The 17,751-nt window shown below is 34.9% G+C and overlaps 1 protein-coding gene across 1 annotated transcript in view; it reads right to left on the bottom strand.

Annotated features, from left to right (window-relative positions):
• LOC117182856 (four and a half LIM domains protein 2) overlaps positions 1-17,751 on the bottom strand; it is a 912,604-nt gene that overhangs the window by 759,970 nt on the left and 134,883 nt on the right. Inside the window, exon 3 of the mRNA XM_033375978.1 lies at positions 2,470-2,703. Within this exon, the coding sequence (XP_033231869.1) occupies positions 2,470-2,703 (234 nt within the window). The remainder of the gene's footprint in view (positions 1-2,469; positions 2,704-17,751) is intronic.

Here is a 17,751-nt window from a genome sequence, read left to right on the forward strand (position 1 = left end):
TCATATTCTATATCTATTTGAATATGCGCGCGGATAACTACTAAAGATTGACTACACCTGTTCATTCAATTACGACACGTGACGGTCCAGTACGTCACACTGCGATACAGAGTGTCACTTTTATGCGCATGGTGCAATCGGAATGCGTGGTATATTTAGGCGGGCACTTTAAATTTTGAAATTATGAACTTGCCAATATTTCAGCAATTCGAGGAAAATTATATTTATGTTGACTAATTATGAATATTCATTTATTTTGGATGATATAATTATCACCATAATTCGAGAATAAATTATGAAATGTTGTCACCACGTGTGTTTTAACATTTAAATTATCCTTCAAATGCAGTAACAGACAACATAATATTTTCATTCAGAAAGAAATGAATTTTCAATAGATAGTGGCAATGAAATCAAACTTAAAATTATTGTAATATTGATAATAATTATTCTGCATGAGAAAATGAACTTTCATATTTTTTTGACTCTGAAGTATTTTATAAGTCAAGATGACATCATTTCGACGTCATTTTTAAATCGATTTTCTTATCTTGCAAATTCAGAAAATTTTTGTCAGGATTCACTTAAATTATGATAAGTAAAGTATTTTTAGAACATAATAATTGTGGTCGAAATCGACTTGAAATTCGACGATGATTTCGACTCGGCGATGGTACAACGGTGATAACGTCGTTTCGATCGTGACCTTAGACCCAGTTCTCTTAATGCCAATTTTCCTGCTTTTTATTTAATTTTGATGAATGCAATTTCTATTGGCTATTATAAAATGCTAAAAATAAGTGTTTTTTATTATTAAATGGTACTTTTAACATATATTTTTAATAATATATTCAAATTATAACCAAGTTTCTCGATTACTGGGACTTTTAACCTTAAGTACATCAAATATGAACACAAAAGATAGAGTGAAGCGTAGTATTTAAACAAATCATGGTTTTTTCAACAAAAGAGGAGAAAAAGTAAACTCTTAATAAACTACAAGTGCATATATACCACTAAAATGCTCAAATATGGTCGCAGTACATATTCCAGTACATGCAGAGCCTACCGCTTGTAAAGGGTCAAAGTTTCATGGTCTTGGCTCGTATGCTATATGAGCTAAAACATTGTATTTTTCACATTGTATTGTTTAAAGAAAAAATTATAGAGGAATAAATTCGGATCCGTCACAAAAAGCCCAAACGACAAAGCGCCCGCCCAATGAGAGTTACGCTCCGTGAAAAAGGCCTGCGAATCAGAGAGCATCTCGCTTCATCGCGATGGATGTATGCATAAGAATGCTCCTACTCGCTCACTGATTCGCGGGCCTTTTTCACGGAGCGCGACTCTCATTGGGCGGGAGCTTTGTCGTTTGGGCTTTCTGTGGCGGATCCGAATTCATTCCACTTTAATTTTTTCTTTAAACAATTTTCTGTAGGATATGTACGAAACGAGCAGTTTTGACAAAACTGTTATGGCTATAAATAGCTCAAAATAGAGAAAAATATGTTTTTTTAAAGAAGCATAACTCTTGATCTATGAAGGCCAGAAGATTATATTTTTCTAGATTTACGCAGAATTTCCTTCTTTGCAAATTTTTCTCTTTCATCACTTATGCATCTTCACGAAGATTCTTGGATTTTTTAAAATCACTCGAATGTTTACTTTAATTTAACCTTCGAATTTTTTGGGCAAAATTACCAAGTTCTAGAGTACAGATACAAACTTCAGAATTGGGTTTTTCGTCTCTTTTTTCCAAAAACTTCGGGTTGTTTGACCGATCATAACTTAGCACCTTTCGAAGATAGAAGGTTTTTTTGTCCTTGAATTTTTCAGAATTTCCTATAGTGTAATTTTGGCGGTGAAAATTTTGCTGTAAAATGCAATGGAGTGGGTCAGTCTACGCAAACGCGATTTTTGGAACTTTTTTCAAAAATATCTCCCGGACGTTCGGATGTCATTTCTAAAAAATTTGGAAGTTTATTCAGGACCCCTTGATAAGCCATTTTAACAAAACAAAAAAAAACGCGCATCACCTACTCAATACGGTGATAAGACCTTTTTTCATACGAGATGCCTGAACTACTGTACTTTCTATACTTCCACTTGCAATATGCGTAATCTTAACATGTATGGGCATGGAAAATAGTGTAATAAGAATTTTCAGTTAGTGCAATAACGATTTTGTGTATGGAGAAAAATAACATTTACATCCGGAACAAAGGCCAGAAGCGAATTCAAAATTAAACAGGTATAATATGGTGTAAATTAGAAGTTAGACATTGTCATAGTACAGAATTCCTTGTACCGCTTTAAAAAAAGGCTCCCGATGGCCACGGTTCAATACAATTTTTAAAAGATCGAGGAAAACAAATTTGTAGGCAAAAATACTTGAAGATATTTGTCCTGTATATGCTGCGAAATTTTTCGAAACGAACCAAGTCAAGATATAATATTTTAGATACTCACGAAGTCTTTCTCAAGAACTTCCTTTACTGTACCAATATCTAGAGCGATTTCATTTCTTGCTGCCATGAAGGCGTCTGCCGTAATGAAATATTTAGGATCTAAATGACGACAATATGCTCTCGCGAGGTCTTGCTTCGGTAACTGGACAGCTAGTTGTCGGTCTCTAATACGTTCGCCGGTGGACCCAAGCCTTGGTACCGATATTTCTGGTAGCATCGAAAAGTATTCCTCTACCTGAAAATAAAGAAGGTCGTGAATAGATAGCTAAAAGGTAACATTTTTTCAAAGTACAACATAGATACATTGCTAGCAAGCTATTGGACAGCTCAACAGTTGTCAACATTCGGAAAGAATTGTGGAAAAAGAAACCATTATTAACAGAGTTTACGTTAAATAAAAGACAAGAAAAGCATATAGCTGTGTTCGAATTGAGATGGTGATTCCTTTTAATGGCACAGTAAAAATGTACACTGATTTCGTCTTCTGAACGAAAAAAATCGAAGTAATATTTTTTAAATTCTAGATAATAAGTATATTGTTGTGTATTTGACATAATTATGGAAAATGTGACTAATTTTTATTATTTTGATATAACAATCAGTCCAATAAAAAAATATTAAGGACTGCAGGTATATTTAAACGAATACATACTTGAAACTGCAGAAAAAAGTAAGCACCATTCGGGGAAAGCGTATATATTTCGGTTTGACCATAAAAAAGAAACAGCAAATATTGAAATCAAAGACATGATTAGTCTAATATCTAAATGTGACAAACTTTTTCAATTAATGAGTAAAAATGTATAATTAAATTATATCAATATTTAAAAAAAAAACTCAAACAATTAATTTTGCTTGGCCCCCCTGCACAACTGGTATGAGTCACTCGAACAAAGCGGTAGACTGAAGTAAATGAGTATAATATCTAATGTATTATTAGCTTAATCTGTTTTATATATTTAGTGAAGAATGGTCCTAAAACCAAAGAAACAGGAAGTACATAATATTTGCGCGCAAAGAGGACAGATTTGCAATGGTTACGTAATAATTTTCAATTATAATCGTACAGTTATATAGTCATCGTATAATCATATAGTTTGAATTCTAAGATTGAAAACACATTAGCTTAGCCCAATTAATAGAGAAAATAGTTTCGCAACTGGCATCACCAGAATATAAGTCGTTGTCTTACAGGCCAATCCAGGTCTTAGAGGGCGTCATCCTGAAGGAACTTTAGTTCGAGGATTGGTCTTGCGGGCACACCGTGCACTGATTTACCGTTAGTTGTAAGCTCTGTCGTATCATTCATACCGCCGTTTTAAGTTGTTTTCGTGTAGCTCTGCAGGTATTCATTAGTTTTAGGCCTTTTTGTGTAGCCTTTAGGACGTCCAGTTAATTGTAAATTTCGAGATCATCTTTTCCTTTTGCCTTAGCTGCCTGATTCCAGAATTATTATAGAACATATTTTGTTCCAAGATTTTGATTTTCGTTTGTTTGAATTGAAAAACCTTTTCTTTTTTTGGTTTTATAACGGACTGATGGATTGCATGCTGTAAGCAGTATTTTCTTATTTTGTATTATTGACCCTGAGTCTGGTAAGTATCAGACTGATTAAAGTCATATTCTTTTTGTTGTCACAAATTATTTACACATATTATTTTTTATACATATACACATATATTATACATATATTATTTATACATATACACAAGTTATCTAGAACTCTTACGTTTAATTTGCGAAGCCCCATTTAATTCAGCAGGGAATTTGCTGAAAAGTGTTCCGAAAGTGATAATTTCGACCCGCGCAGGGACTTGAAAATAGCTTATCGCACATGCTCGTAATGTTTTCGAATATTTGAAAAGTGTTTGACTAGTGAAAAAGGAAATTGGTGGTTACAATATTTTTCAAAATGTGTAAAATTGTTGTATAATAACGAGCCTTGTGCAAAGTGGGTTATGTGTGGTTAATCTTGATTTGGAACTAAATTCCTCGAGGAATACGTATTTTTTACACCTGGTGCAAACGAATTGTTTTGGGACCAAAGTCGAGACTTCCGAAATCGATCAGGGGTAGAGGTACTGATAACGGAAGGTTATCAGAAAAAACTTAATTTGCCGTAATTTTATAAAATTATCGAAATTATATGAATTGCTGGAATTTCTTAATGCAAATTCAGAGCATTAATGGAATTCCATAATCTCATTCAATTGAATTAATTTAAAGAGTGCCAGAGTTCGGATAATACAAACAATGTAAATTGATTAGCCTGAATTTCTTAAATATTCTGAATTTCCTAAATTCTTCAAATTCTCTGAATCACCTGAACTCCTGACATTCATAGAATTTTCAGTATTACATGCATTTTCTGAAATCTTTTAATTCCTTCAAATTAATAAATGTATTGAATTCTCGTAATGCTCTGATATCCCTAAAGTTCTATCAATTCCTTCATTATTCTGAATTCCGTGAATGCACTACATTCTCTAAATGTTCTGGAATCCCTAAAAATATCTGAACTCCTAAAAATCCTGGGTTTTTCTTGAATAGCATGAATTTTCTGAATTTCTTGAATATACTGAATCTCTTGCATATGCCAAATTTTCCGATTTCCTTGAATATTTGGAATTCCCTGAATTTCGTACATTTTCTGAATATTGTGATATCCGTCAATTCTCTAAATTTGTGAAAATCTATCAATTCCTTTATATTTAGAAACCCTTTATTTTTCTGAATTCTCCTAATCTGGTAATCAATACACTTTATCATTTACCTGTCCCATGGCCGTATATTGTATGGTATATAGATTTTAACAATTAGGAGGCTGCCAATAACGCACCATTTTAAGAAAAAAAAACAGTGTATGCAAGAAAAAGCATCCTTATTGGATGATTTCACTTCGCACTTGACTTGTATGCACCATAGGATAGACCGGTTTCGATGTATGCAGATTACATATTATCAGAGTATAAAAACTTTCCTTGTGCTATTTATTAAAAAAAGACGGTTACAAGAAAACGGAATGAGTAGTAAAATATATTTTTTTAAACTTGACTATTCATCCCGGATCCAATATTTACTTTTGTTGCACAAATTATCTGCAAAAACATAGTAATATTTTATTTTATTATATCGATACTTACCCAAGAATAATACTCGTCGTTATTACGCATTTAAAAAAATAGTTTAAGCACTAATTTCCTTTTTCACTGATCAAACACTTGTCAAATATTCAAACACATTACGAGCGCCGCGCCGGCGCTTGACTATTCTCAAGTCCCTGCGCGGGTCCAACTTATCAGTTTCGGAACACTTTTCAGCAAATTCCTTGCAATCATCCGATTGGTCGAAAAACTCACTCTGAAAATCTGCTACTCTGCTAATATGTATCCATGGGACTGCGCCCTTATGTTAGTCGAAAAGCAAACAATTAGACCGCGAATATTCCCATGGCCGGCACGAGTTCAAAAATTAAAAATATTTAAGAGATCAGATTTATTTAATATAAGGTGTGTGTGGAATGAGAGAGAAATCTTTTAACTTAATTTTTTTTAAGAAAACGAACGGAGCGACAGCTAATCACACATAAAATTTATATATTTGACATGTATATGTTACTATAAATTAGTATACAGTAAATACCTTGATTTGTAAAATAAGAAGGACTTGACCTCTTACAATAATATAGGAATCCTAGAGTCAGTTTCTTTTTAGAAATCCTGAGAGAAACCAACATCACAATACACTACCTCACTTGATCAAGCTGACCACATGCACCCACTGCCACGTTACACTATCGTCGATGACGGGCCCACCGCTATGTCGAATAATCACCTCCATAATAATCCAAACTACAAAGATAATTAAACTAAATAACAGGCCATGTCAAACGACCAGAGTCCCAGACATTTAGTTGGAGAGATTTTTTTGGCGGAAGTGGGAAGAAACTGGCTAGTGCAGAGGACGCAGGAGAAATCAATTTCGTGTCGGCCATCCTCAAGTTTGAAGTTTTTGTGGAAAAGTACGACATTCAATTGAATCTTGGACGAGTCCATTTCTTGCCTGGAAGACATTTAATTAAAGGAGGCGACCCAAGTAACACCTCAAAAATAAGGGTATATTTTGGGATATTTGGGCGATGAAGAATATAACGAATCTTTCCGAAATTTTTATGGTTTATTAAGGCACTTTTGAACTAAGAAATTAATTTTTTTCAGTCATAAATATGCATTACATTTTGAATTATAAGGGCAGATGTTGAAGATGTTCAGTCGGGAGATGTGAAACTGCCCGAAATCTATTTTCTGACAGATTCGTCTGAAACGAAAAAGAAAGTTTCTTAAAGCTTATATTCATAGCTTCTACGTGGACCAAAAAAAGTTAAAAAATAATCATTTTTGACAAAATGGCTTCCGTTAAAAAAATTTTATTTTTACCAACAAATTTGCATGAAATTGCTTAAAAAATAATCGTTAACAATTTTTTTCCAGTTAAGAGAGGTTCATACAGAAGACAGTCATTTAAACTAAATGTGTATGCATGGATAACTCAATTGGTCAAGTACTTTTTGAGTTATCTTGCCGGCAATATTGAAAAATGTGAAACCGAGAAAAACGCGTTTAAAGACTTACATGTTGAAAAAAGGCAGCATCGGCAGGCTAGCGCGAGGCGCGACCCTGCCTTTTAGGTGTTAAAGAATGCACCTGCGACTCTGAAACTTTTACATTATGTTTTTGGGATGACAATCTTCCATTTAACAAAATAAAGAATCGATTTTTTGAAGCCGCAATGAATCATATATTTACCAATTTACCAATTTTTCTTTGTATTCAGTCACTCATCTCCTTTTCTTTCTTCAATAAATCAAATGTTCATTATTTAAATTTTAATCTAAAATAGGCTTTTATGTTTTTTCAGGCCCCCACTTATCACTCTACTCTGACCTAGACACTTTTTGTAAGAGTTTAAATTAAGAATTTAGATGTAAAATTTAGTCAGTTGTTTAAGCCAAATCGACAAATTTATAGACCACAATCACCACCCCTTCAAGTGAGGGGGGGGGGGTGGAATTTTCAAACCCAACGCCTGGACAGGTACTAACAAAAACCTGTAATTTCCTTTCTATTGTAGCAATTTTAATATTTTATAGGCTTTTCCAAAAAGGTACTTTGTAAACTTTTATTTTATTTCTTTAAGAATAAAATTTAAAAAATTCAATCATTTGTAAACAAATGAATTGTTTATTCAACTTTTTTCACAATTTATGGGATTTTTTTAGATAGTCTTAAAAGAAAGCTTGATTTTTGGCTTCACGCAGTCCTTGGTAAAAACATGTATCTGTGTAAAATTTCCGAGATATAGGCCCCGATGTAAAAGCAGTCCTAATTCTAGTGCTTAGACGCAATCCTTTGGTAGCCCACAAAATAGTTAACAATTCTGCTATTCCATCAACGCGTTTAGGTTCATTCATAATTACATGAAATCAGCTAATAAACAATTAGGAATGATTGCTGATGGGCCCGAGAGTAGTTGTAATTATTTTTTATAAGCAAATAAAAAATGCGAACTGCTCTTAACAAAATTAATGTCGATTTTTCTCAGTGCGCATTATTTCTTACTATTATATTTCATTAGCTTACAATAATTAGTAGAAGAGAGTACCGAAATATGAGATACAAACTGTGTTTGACGTGATTGTCGGAATTCTATGTACTGAATTTAAAAGTAATATAGGTCATTTTAAAGGAAATTTAGTTTGTCCTAAGAAGCTCATATAAAAAATTTTATTAAAAATTCTTTTTATGCTGAAAATACAAAAAATGTAAAAAAGTGCTTTTTCCAAACTCGTCAAGTTATTCTCATAATATGAGATACGACAGGAAATAGCTAATAAAATGCAAAATAAAGTATTATCTTTAATGAAAAACTTCATTCTATGTTTCCGAAGTATAAATTTACTGCTATTTAGATATATTTAATTTTTGCAGTAGGGACAAACACATTTGTAACCAATTTCCTCCGCGCAGCCACAGTGTTTTAAAAACCACAGATATCTCACATATTATGAGAACCACACCGTGCAACTATGCACTTACTATGCCTGATCTGTACAATGAAAAAATTTAACACTATCGATATTTTCCTACTTAGTTATTCAATCTCCATCACTCCAGGCAAACTTTGCTGCTAAATACATATTTAATGAATAATAAATAGGGTTTATAGAATTCCCTTCCAAGAACTCAAACACCATCGATTTCACAAAAAGTTCGCCTATAATCTTTAGAAGCCCAATGAAAAATGGACCATACCACGAAATTACTCTTTCTGCAAGGGCTACAAGTTAGTGATAGAACCAACAGAGTGGGTCTCTTAGTTTAGCTGATACCCCGTTTTCTCATATTACGAGAATATCTCATATTCGAGTACTCTGCAGTTACTTCTGATTAAAATTAAACTAAAAATTTCACATTGTGTTAGTGATCTATTCTTAATGAATCAGCGAAAAACTTGTGAACTTGAAATATCATGAGTTTTGTGCCAAGATGCAAGCATAGTTCATCAAGAATCTCAAAGAAACTCTATTGGTTCGAGTTATTTTAATCCTGTTCGATTTTCCGGGAAATTATGCTTATGTTTTTCAAATGTTATCCAGTCTTCTCACTGAAATAATAATGAAGCATTCATTTTCACAGTAGTTATCTACTACAAAGAGAGCGATACATTGAAACACGTGAGCATGGTGATAATTTCCGATAACTTAGACCATGGCACGCTTGCTGCTTATATCTGCAGAAATTAATTGTTGAATGCCTTAAGAAGCATTTTTATCTTGAAAAGTTTCATTATGTCAAAGATGAAGTCTCACAGCAGGTTTCAAATAAATATAACTTCGTTCAGCAGATTAAAAGATTATTAGTGCTCGTTATTTATATGAATGGCCCAGAGAAAATTTAAAGGAAAGGGTTGTACCTTTCAGTTCTAAACATGATCATTCAGCAATAATATTGTATTTAGCAGATCGATTTAGTAAAGCTATCTCAATCCCCGACGCTCTCAAGTACCATGCTTTCGCCCCAGATAAAAAGTAAAAGCTGAACCTTAATCGATTATTCTAGTAACAGAAAAGTTACATTTTTCCTAAACTGAGGCGTTCCTGGAATGTGAAGTGTACTGAAAAAATACCAAGAAAAATTATACTTTCACTAAAGCAACATGTGTAACCAGAAAAAATATGATAGGAAATGCGAATAAGACAAGAGCCCATGAGAAGGAAAAGCTAAACGATAAGAAAACTTTGAGAAGTAAGAGGCAAGAGGATTCATAAAAATTAAGCACCCCGAAGGAGTAAGACCCCACTACCAGCAACACGTAGTAGACTTTGCAAAATTATGATTTTCCAGATCGTATGTTAACGTCAGTCATTAATTAATCATTTTTCTGCCATTGATTCATTTAAAAAAGCACTTTTTAAATATCAAACGCGGTTTAAATGTGCATTTATTCATTAAATACTTATGAATAATTAATAATTAGCATAACTTAAGAAAATATAATAGTAAGAAATCATTCATACTGAGAAAAATCAACGTCACTATTGAAAAGAGTAGGTGGCACTTTTTATTCACCATGTCTTAACGATCTATTTCTCATGAATCTGCGAAAAAAGTGAGAATTTTAAATCTCATCAGCCATGAGACAAATTTGCCATTATTTCAACTTCTTTCAGTCCATTCAGAATTACATGAAATCAGCAATTAATAATTTAACAATATTTGCTCGTGTGCGGGATGAACTACAAATTATTTGTTATTTGTTATAAAGAAATAAAAAGTGCCGACTACTCTTTTTAGAAGTGTTGTTGATTTTTCTCAGTATGAATGATTCACCTATTTCGAAATGTTTCACCTATTTGAAGACAGTAGTTTTCGTCTGTCTAATAACAGAATATCACTAATATACACTGTATAAAATATTGCTGAAAATTACATTTTGTTCTGTAACTTTTTTCTATGATTGTTGTGGGAAAATTACACGTTTCTTGGTAATTGACAGTGATTATTAAAGAAATTTTACCATAAATGAATGAAATTTACAATGGACGTGTAATTTTCCCACAACATTCATAGGACATAAAAATACCAGTGATCGTTGTGGGAATCTTACACTAAAGTGTAACTGAAATAAAAATGTAATTTCACAACGCTTATGTAAGCTTCCAACGATTAATATAATTTCGCACGCGGAGTGTAACACGTTTTACAGCAGCGATGTAAAATTGCATAATCCTTGTAATTCCGCCGTTGAACGCTTCATGGCGTTGCGCGTCCATGTTTTGATCTTCTATTATAATCGATAACCTGCGAGTAAATTCAGTGCAAGATTGTGCAAAATTTTGGCGGCGTTTGGATAGTGCTGGATTGTGCTGGATTGAGCGCATAAAAAGGCAAGTGCAATGTGTTTTAGTTGAATACATTTTTTTGCATGTTTGGCATGCTTGCGAAAAAAAAATAATTTGGAAGGTTATGGCTGTTCAGGCCGCAGTTGCCAAAAATTAGGATGCGCCTATTTCGCCCACTGATCATAATCTTATAAGTTTTATGCACATTTTTTGTAACAACAAACGGAACAAAAATTTTAATGTTTTCTGCTAAATAAAAACATGACTCCTTTTATGTATATCTCTTATTTCCTGACGTACCGAAGGGACCGAAACGAGCCACCACAAAGTACTCGTAAAGATCCCATTGGGTCCCCATTCGGTTCCTTTTTAAAAAACTAAAAAAACAGCAAGATCAACTTTTAAACTGTTGAAATTCGGATTCTACGTTAAATTTTCGATTAGAAACTCACCGATTAATAGCAATATTTTTTTGCAGCGTTACAAAATAAAAAAAATGTCATTAACTTCTGCTGGAGTTGACTTCAAGCGCATCCAGAATAGCTCAAGTAGTATGTTGCTCGCGAAGTTTAAAATTAAAATTCTCTCACTTGCATCGCAGCGTTGTTGTCTCAGGTTTCCACTGCGTGGCGCTAGCATTCAGATAAAATTCTTTAAGTTCCCGACGGAACGCTTATTAAAGCTGCAAGAAAAAGTATTGCGTATACTCCGTAAGTTTCTAATGCAAATTTTAACGTAGAATCCGAATTTCAACAGTTAAAAAGTTGATCTTGCTGTTTGTTTTTAGTTTTTTAAAAAGGAACCGAATGGGGATCCAGGCGGATCTTTACGGATACTTTGCACAGGCTCCTTTCGGTTCCTTCGGTCCGCTATGGTTATTCTTCCGATTCTATATAATTTAAACATACCTTATACGATTCAAAATACCCGGGCTTGTCATTGCGCATGCGCAACCTTTTACATACGACATTTTACAGCGTCACTGGAATTTCACAAGGCGAATGTGAAATTCCATTCTTCCAAAACTGCTTTTTACCACCTGTGTGCGATCTTATACTGTTGTGTTATTTCTACCAAATTTTGGTGAATTTCCCACAGTAATCACAGGCTTTTTTATGTCTTATGATCTTTGTGCTAAAATTACATGAAACTTTATACAGTTGAGAAAATACATATTTTCTCTTTACCTTGAGAAAATACATATATTCAAACTACGAATCTTGTGCCTACAAACATTATATCTTTTTTATTTAAAAGCGAAAAGTTTCAGTGCTGACTAGGGTGGACCTTATTTTTCACTTTTCGAATTTCTTTTTTGTCGCCACCTAGTTTTTCACCCTTAAAATATCTTAAAATTTAAGCTTAATTGGTTAATATTTACGGGGCTATAAGTATTCACCATCAATATTTGAGGGGCTGAAAATAAAAAGTGTAAATATCTCGTTGGTGAGTAAGAAGCAGCTATAGAAAAGTGCCTACAAAAATGGATATAATTTCACGGCTGTAAAAAGTAGCAATAGAATATTGGATGTAAAAAGTGGACAACGCTGCTTGGGCCGTAAGACAGGGGAACAGAAAAATTTGGCAGTAAGAAGTAGGAAAACGTCTCGTGTTGGTGTATCGGCCCTGTCACACGCTGCAAATACATGCCTCGTTCAAAGCCGAAAATGCACGTCGACCAACCCGACCTCGCCCGACTGGACGATTCATTTTTAGTGGCTAACTAGCTATTAGAAGGAATACGTATTGTACTACCTGGTGCTCGATCTGGTGCACCCTGATCGTCGGCACATAATTTATAGTAATTTTTCCTGTTTGAACAATCTGAATTTTAAAAAAAATTCTCGTAGAATACATGCTAAGCTACGAGTAACTAATGAGCGACTAGATGCACCCGGATCATCGACTCACTAATGGTAGTTATTTTGGCAATTGGCACAATCTAAATTCTTAAAAAGTTCTCATAGAATATGTGCTACACCATTTGGTGCGCAAACCGGTGCAGCCGGGTAGCGAACTTACCATTTGTTGTTCTAATTTTTCTTTTCAACAGGCGTCGAGATATCCAGCTACTAGACTTGTATTATTAAATTCAAAACCATGTAAGGTAGCACCCCAATGCCAGAATTTGGAAACTACAACATTGTGTATTGAAGCGTTATCTTACGTTTCGGAAATAAACTTCCAGTACATGTAGTGGAAGTTTCCAAAATAAATTTTTAACAGTGTAGATTTCACGAATGAAATGATAGAAATATCTCCATTAGACAAACACACACACACACACACACACACACATATATATATATATATATATATGAACCTGTGTGACAAGAAATTTATAAACAACGAGGCTCAAAGAAAGGCTACTATCTCATCTGGAAAAAATCGTCTGACAACTAGCAAGGTCACCTTTCAGAGAGGTGTCTTTTAAGGGGACGCCATGAGCCCACTCCTCTTTTGCCTTACATTATTGCCACTATCTCTAGCACTTCGCCATTCCGACGGGTACTTGTGCGGAAAACCTGCAGATCGAAAGTACAAGGTCACTCATGTATTTTACATGGACGATCTTAAGATCTATGCTAAAAACAAAGAGCAACTACATCTAGCTCTAGGGATTGTCGAACTATATACTAAGGAAATTGGAATGGAATTTGGGTTAGACAAATGCGCCAACGTTTATTTGAAGCAAGGAAAACTTAATGGCATTCCTGAAGATCCTGAGCTCGTTGATAGAAGCGCTATGCGACACCTTTATACATACCTGAGCGTGCCACAAAGCCGCATTCAGGATGTGACATCTATACAGGATACTCTCCGAAGCAGATACAAACGTCTCATCCGACAGATTTGGTCTTCCGAACTGTCGGCGAGGAACAAAGTATCTGCAACGAACATGCTTGCCGTCCCGGTAGTACTCTATTCATTTGCAGTAGTTCCATGGACAAAGAACGAGCTCAGATCCCTTAATATCGGGACAAGAAAGGTTATGCACATGAACAAAGGCATGCATCTTAAGTCTTCCGTTCTGCGACTGTACATCTCACGCCCTTAAGGTGGTCGCGGAATATTGAGTCTTGAATGTCTTCACAACAGGATTATTCTGGGTACAGCACATAGAGTTGCAAATGGAAGAGACCCTCTTCTTAAAATGGTCAGGAATTACGAAGAAGTGGGCAACGGAGCGTTTCTGTACAAAGCAGCGGAGGAGGCTGCAGAAACACCCGGACTTGATTTCAGTATTAGGGGTGAGCAAAATGCATCAAATCTTATCTATCTCGAGTACTCACTCCTGAAAGCCCGGATTAAGAAAGCACAAGAGAAAAACTTTCGTGACCAGCTCATCGATAAGAGGATGCACGGTATCTTCCACAGAAATGTGAAGGATCAGTCAATATCTTGTAAGCTTATCATACCGTCGTCATATTTTGAGCCAAAACATTGCTGATGATAGCTGCAGGGCGTGCCATGCATACCCCGAGCATTTAGCTCACATGCTATCTAGTTGTCCAATTCACGCGGGAACGACCTACATTCAAAGGCACAATGCGGCACTTAGAGTTCTTTATTACCATCTCTGTCACTCGTCGGCATTAACCTTAATATCGCTCCTCTAAATTCTCCTAGGGAAATCGAGTCAATTGTCGAGAATGGGAAGTGCCGCATAAACTGGAAGTTTATATTCTCGACAATTGTTTCTGCTGCTCACTCGAGGCTTGACATGGTTATTCTTGACTTCGAGAAGCGAACCATGTTCGTTATCGAATTTTCGGCACCAGCTGACAAAAGCATCATAACCAAGGAGAATGAAAAGAAAGAGAGGTATTGAGACCTTATAAGGGAGTTGCAACGATTGTACCCGGAATATTCTGTTAAGCTAATCGTCCTTATCATCAGCGCTCTTGGATGTGCCAAGCTTTCACTTGCTAATGGCCTAAAAAGCATCCCTGCGTATCAAGAATATGCTAAAACACTTGCGGGAAAAATGCAGAAGGCGGTAGTCCTTGGGTCGCTCCGTGTTCTTAGGGTGTACGAGGCTTTTGCTGGATCGTCGTATTGATTCCTTTACTGACGTCAATTAAACAACCACAATTAATGAAAAAAAATTAACTTTTCCATTTTAGTTAAAAAGATGAAATGTTTATTATTTAATAAAAATATCGAAAAAATTTTCTTCCACAGGTCATGTGGAAAGGAGTTTTATTAAAAAATGTGCCGGTTTTCTCAACTTTCAAAGTTTTTCCAAATTTTGAAGGCCTTCATAATCTTTTACTTACTAATGGAGATATTTCTATCATTTCATTCTTGAAATCTACACTGTTAAAAATTTATGTTGGAAACTTACTATTTGCTTACTTACTTGCTTACTTACTTATTCGAAACTTGCTACCTTACATGGTTTCGAATTTTATAATACAAGTGTAGTAGCTGGATATCTCGACGCCTGTTGAAAAGAAAACTTAGAACAACAAATAGTAAATTCGCTACTTGGGTGCACCAGTTCGCGCACCAGATAGTGTAGCACATATTCTATCAGAACTTTTTAAGAATATAGATTGTGGCAATTGCAAAAATAACTACCATTAGTGATTCGATGATCCGGGTGCATCTCGTTGCTCACTAGGTAGCTTAGCACGTATTCTACGAGAATTTTTACAAAATTTAGATTGTTTCAACAGCCAAAATTACTCAAAATTGTGTGTCTACGATCGGGTGCTCCAGGTCGAACACAAGGTAGTTTTAAACGTTTTCTGCAAAAACTTAAAAAAATTTGAATTTCATCAATAACAAAAACAATTCCAAATGGTGATTCGACGACCCAAGAACACCAGGTAGCGCCCGAGGTAGTTTAGTACGTATTCTACGAGAACTTTTTCAAAATTTAGATTGTTCTAACAGCTAAAATTACTAGAAATTGCGAGTCGACGATCCGGTTGCAGCAGATCGAGTACCAGGTAGTATAATACGGATTCTACGAGAACTTTAAAAAAGTTTTGTTTTTGTCAATAATGAAAACAATTTCGAATGTTGAGTCGGCAACCTAGCTGAACTAGTTCGTTCCTCAGGTAGTTTAGCACGTATTTTACGAGAACTTTTTAAAAAATTTTTCCACTGAAAGCGAATCGTCCAGTCGGGCGAGGTCGGGTTCGTCCTCGTGCATTTTCATCTTTGAACGAGGCATGTATTTGCAACGTGTAACAAAGCCGATTCACCGACACGCAACCTTTGTCCACTTCTTATTGGCACGTTTTTCTGTTCCCCTTTCTTACGGCCCAAGCACCGTTCTCCACTTTTTACAGCCAATATTCTATTGCTACTTTTTTCAGCCGCGAAATTATATCCATTTTTTTAGGCACTTTTCTATAGCTGCTTCTTACTCACCAACGAGATATTTCCACTTTTTATTCTCAGCTGCTCATTTAGGGCTATAAAGTTTCCTGTTGATTTAAGATGGTAAAAAGTGTTCTTTTTGTTAATACAGTGTTTTAAGCCACATTGTGGGGTCCCTTGCGAAAAAAGTGAGGAAGAATGTAGTTTAGGAAGAAAGTGTAGCTTTTTGGATTAATCCAGAATTCCCGTGTCATTCATTGAAGTAATACGTTCGTTTCGCACAACTGCTCCGGCCCAGGCTTCTGATCAATCTTTCTAGCGACCATCCCAAGTGCAGAGTCTCACAAAATTATCACGTAAGGCTCCCCACTCGAGCCAATTTGTATCCAAGGTCTTTTGTTCCAGTCGTTATTCACTCCACTGACACTCATTGTATAAACTATATTTCGTCAGAATTTTCTGTCCTAGCAAGCATCTCTAGCTTCCTTCACAACTATACATTTGTTTACGCAAGCTCTTGTGTTTCTGTGGCCTCTTATGGATCTTTGATTCAGGGTCTCTTTTACACATTCTAATCATTTTTCCCGCGTACATTTGTTTCGTTAGTCGTTTATCTTTAATTTTCTCAACATATGCAAATTATCGTTGCAAATTTCTTTCACATATCTCAACTAGTGTCTCCCCCACACCACATTTTTAAGAATTATCTCATTACTCACGTTTTCCATCGGTGTTTTGCCGCATATCATGCGCAGGAATTACATTTTAATCGTGTTAATTTTATTCTTATCCTTTTCTTGATAGGTCTACGTCTCACTACCGTACATTACAGACAGTTTAAATATAGAACTGGTATGTATGGCCCTTTCAGCTTTATTGGATATAATTTTACTTCTGATAATGGGCCTTGCTTCACCGACAACCTTCTCACCTGCGCTATGTGTCTACTTAGCTTCTCATCTATCTTTTCGTTACTAGTTAATCGATTACCAAGATATATATATATATATATATACATATATATATTTCAACTTTTCCTTCAAACAAAACAATTTTTGTTTTATTTATGTTAATTTTGAGGCCAATGTTCTTCATGCTTGTATTCAATTTACTTAACATTCTTTGCAAGTCATAAATAAATGTTCATAAATAAAGAAATTATCAGTTAACATTTCGGAAGTGGGATTTTAATTATACATAATTTGATATTTTTACGTGAGATTCGCAAGTGCTTAAAGTACTTCAACAGGGTTATTAATTTTTCAAATTGATGCGCGTATCACAAAACAAATATAGCGGGTCCTTACTTCGTGAGTTGGCCTATTTTTTGTTTCCACTGTGTCATGTGCTGGTGACATAAAAGCAAAAAATGGCCGAAGGTACAAATCTTGTCATTCCGCTAGACCAGTTTGAGTGAATGTTCTAACATTATTCAGCTTTTTTGGCTAATACCAGGTGTATACATATGAAACCGGTATTTTTTCAAGAAAAAAACACATTTATTTCAAGAGAATGATAATAAATATTTTATTCAAAGTATGCGCCCTC

Source organism: Belonocnema kinseyi, chromosome 1 (genome assembly GCF_010883055.1).
Source record: "Belonocnema kinseyi isolate 2016_QV_RU_SX_M_011 chromosome 1, B_treatae_v1, whole genome shotgun sequence".
In the NCBI taxonomy this organism is placed as follows: domain Eukaryota; kingdom Metazoa; phylum Arthropoda; class Insecta; order Hymenoptera; family Cynipidae; genus Belonocnema; species Belonocnema kinseyi.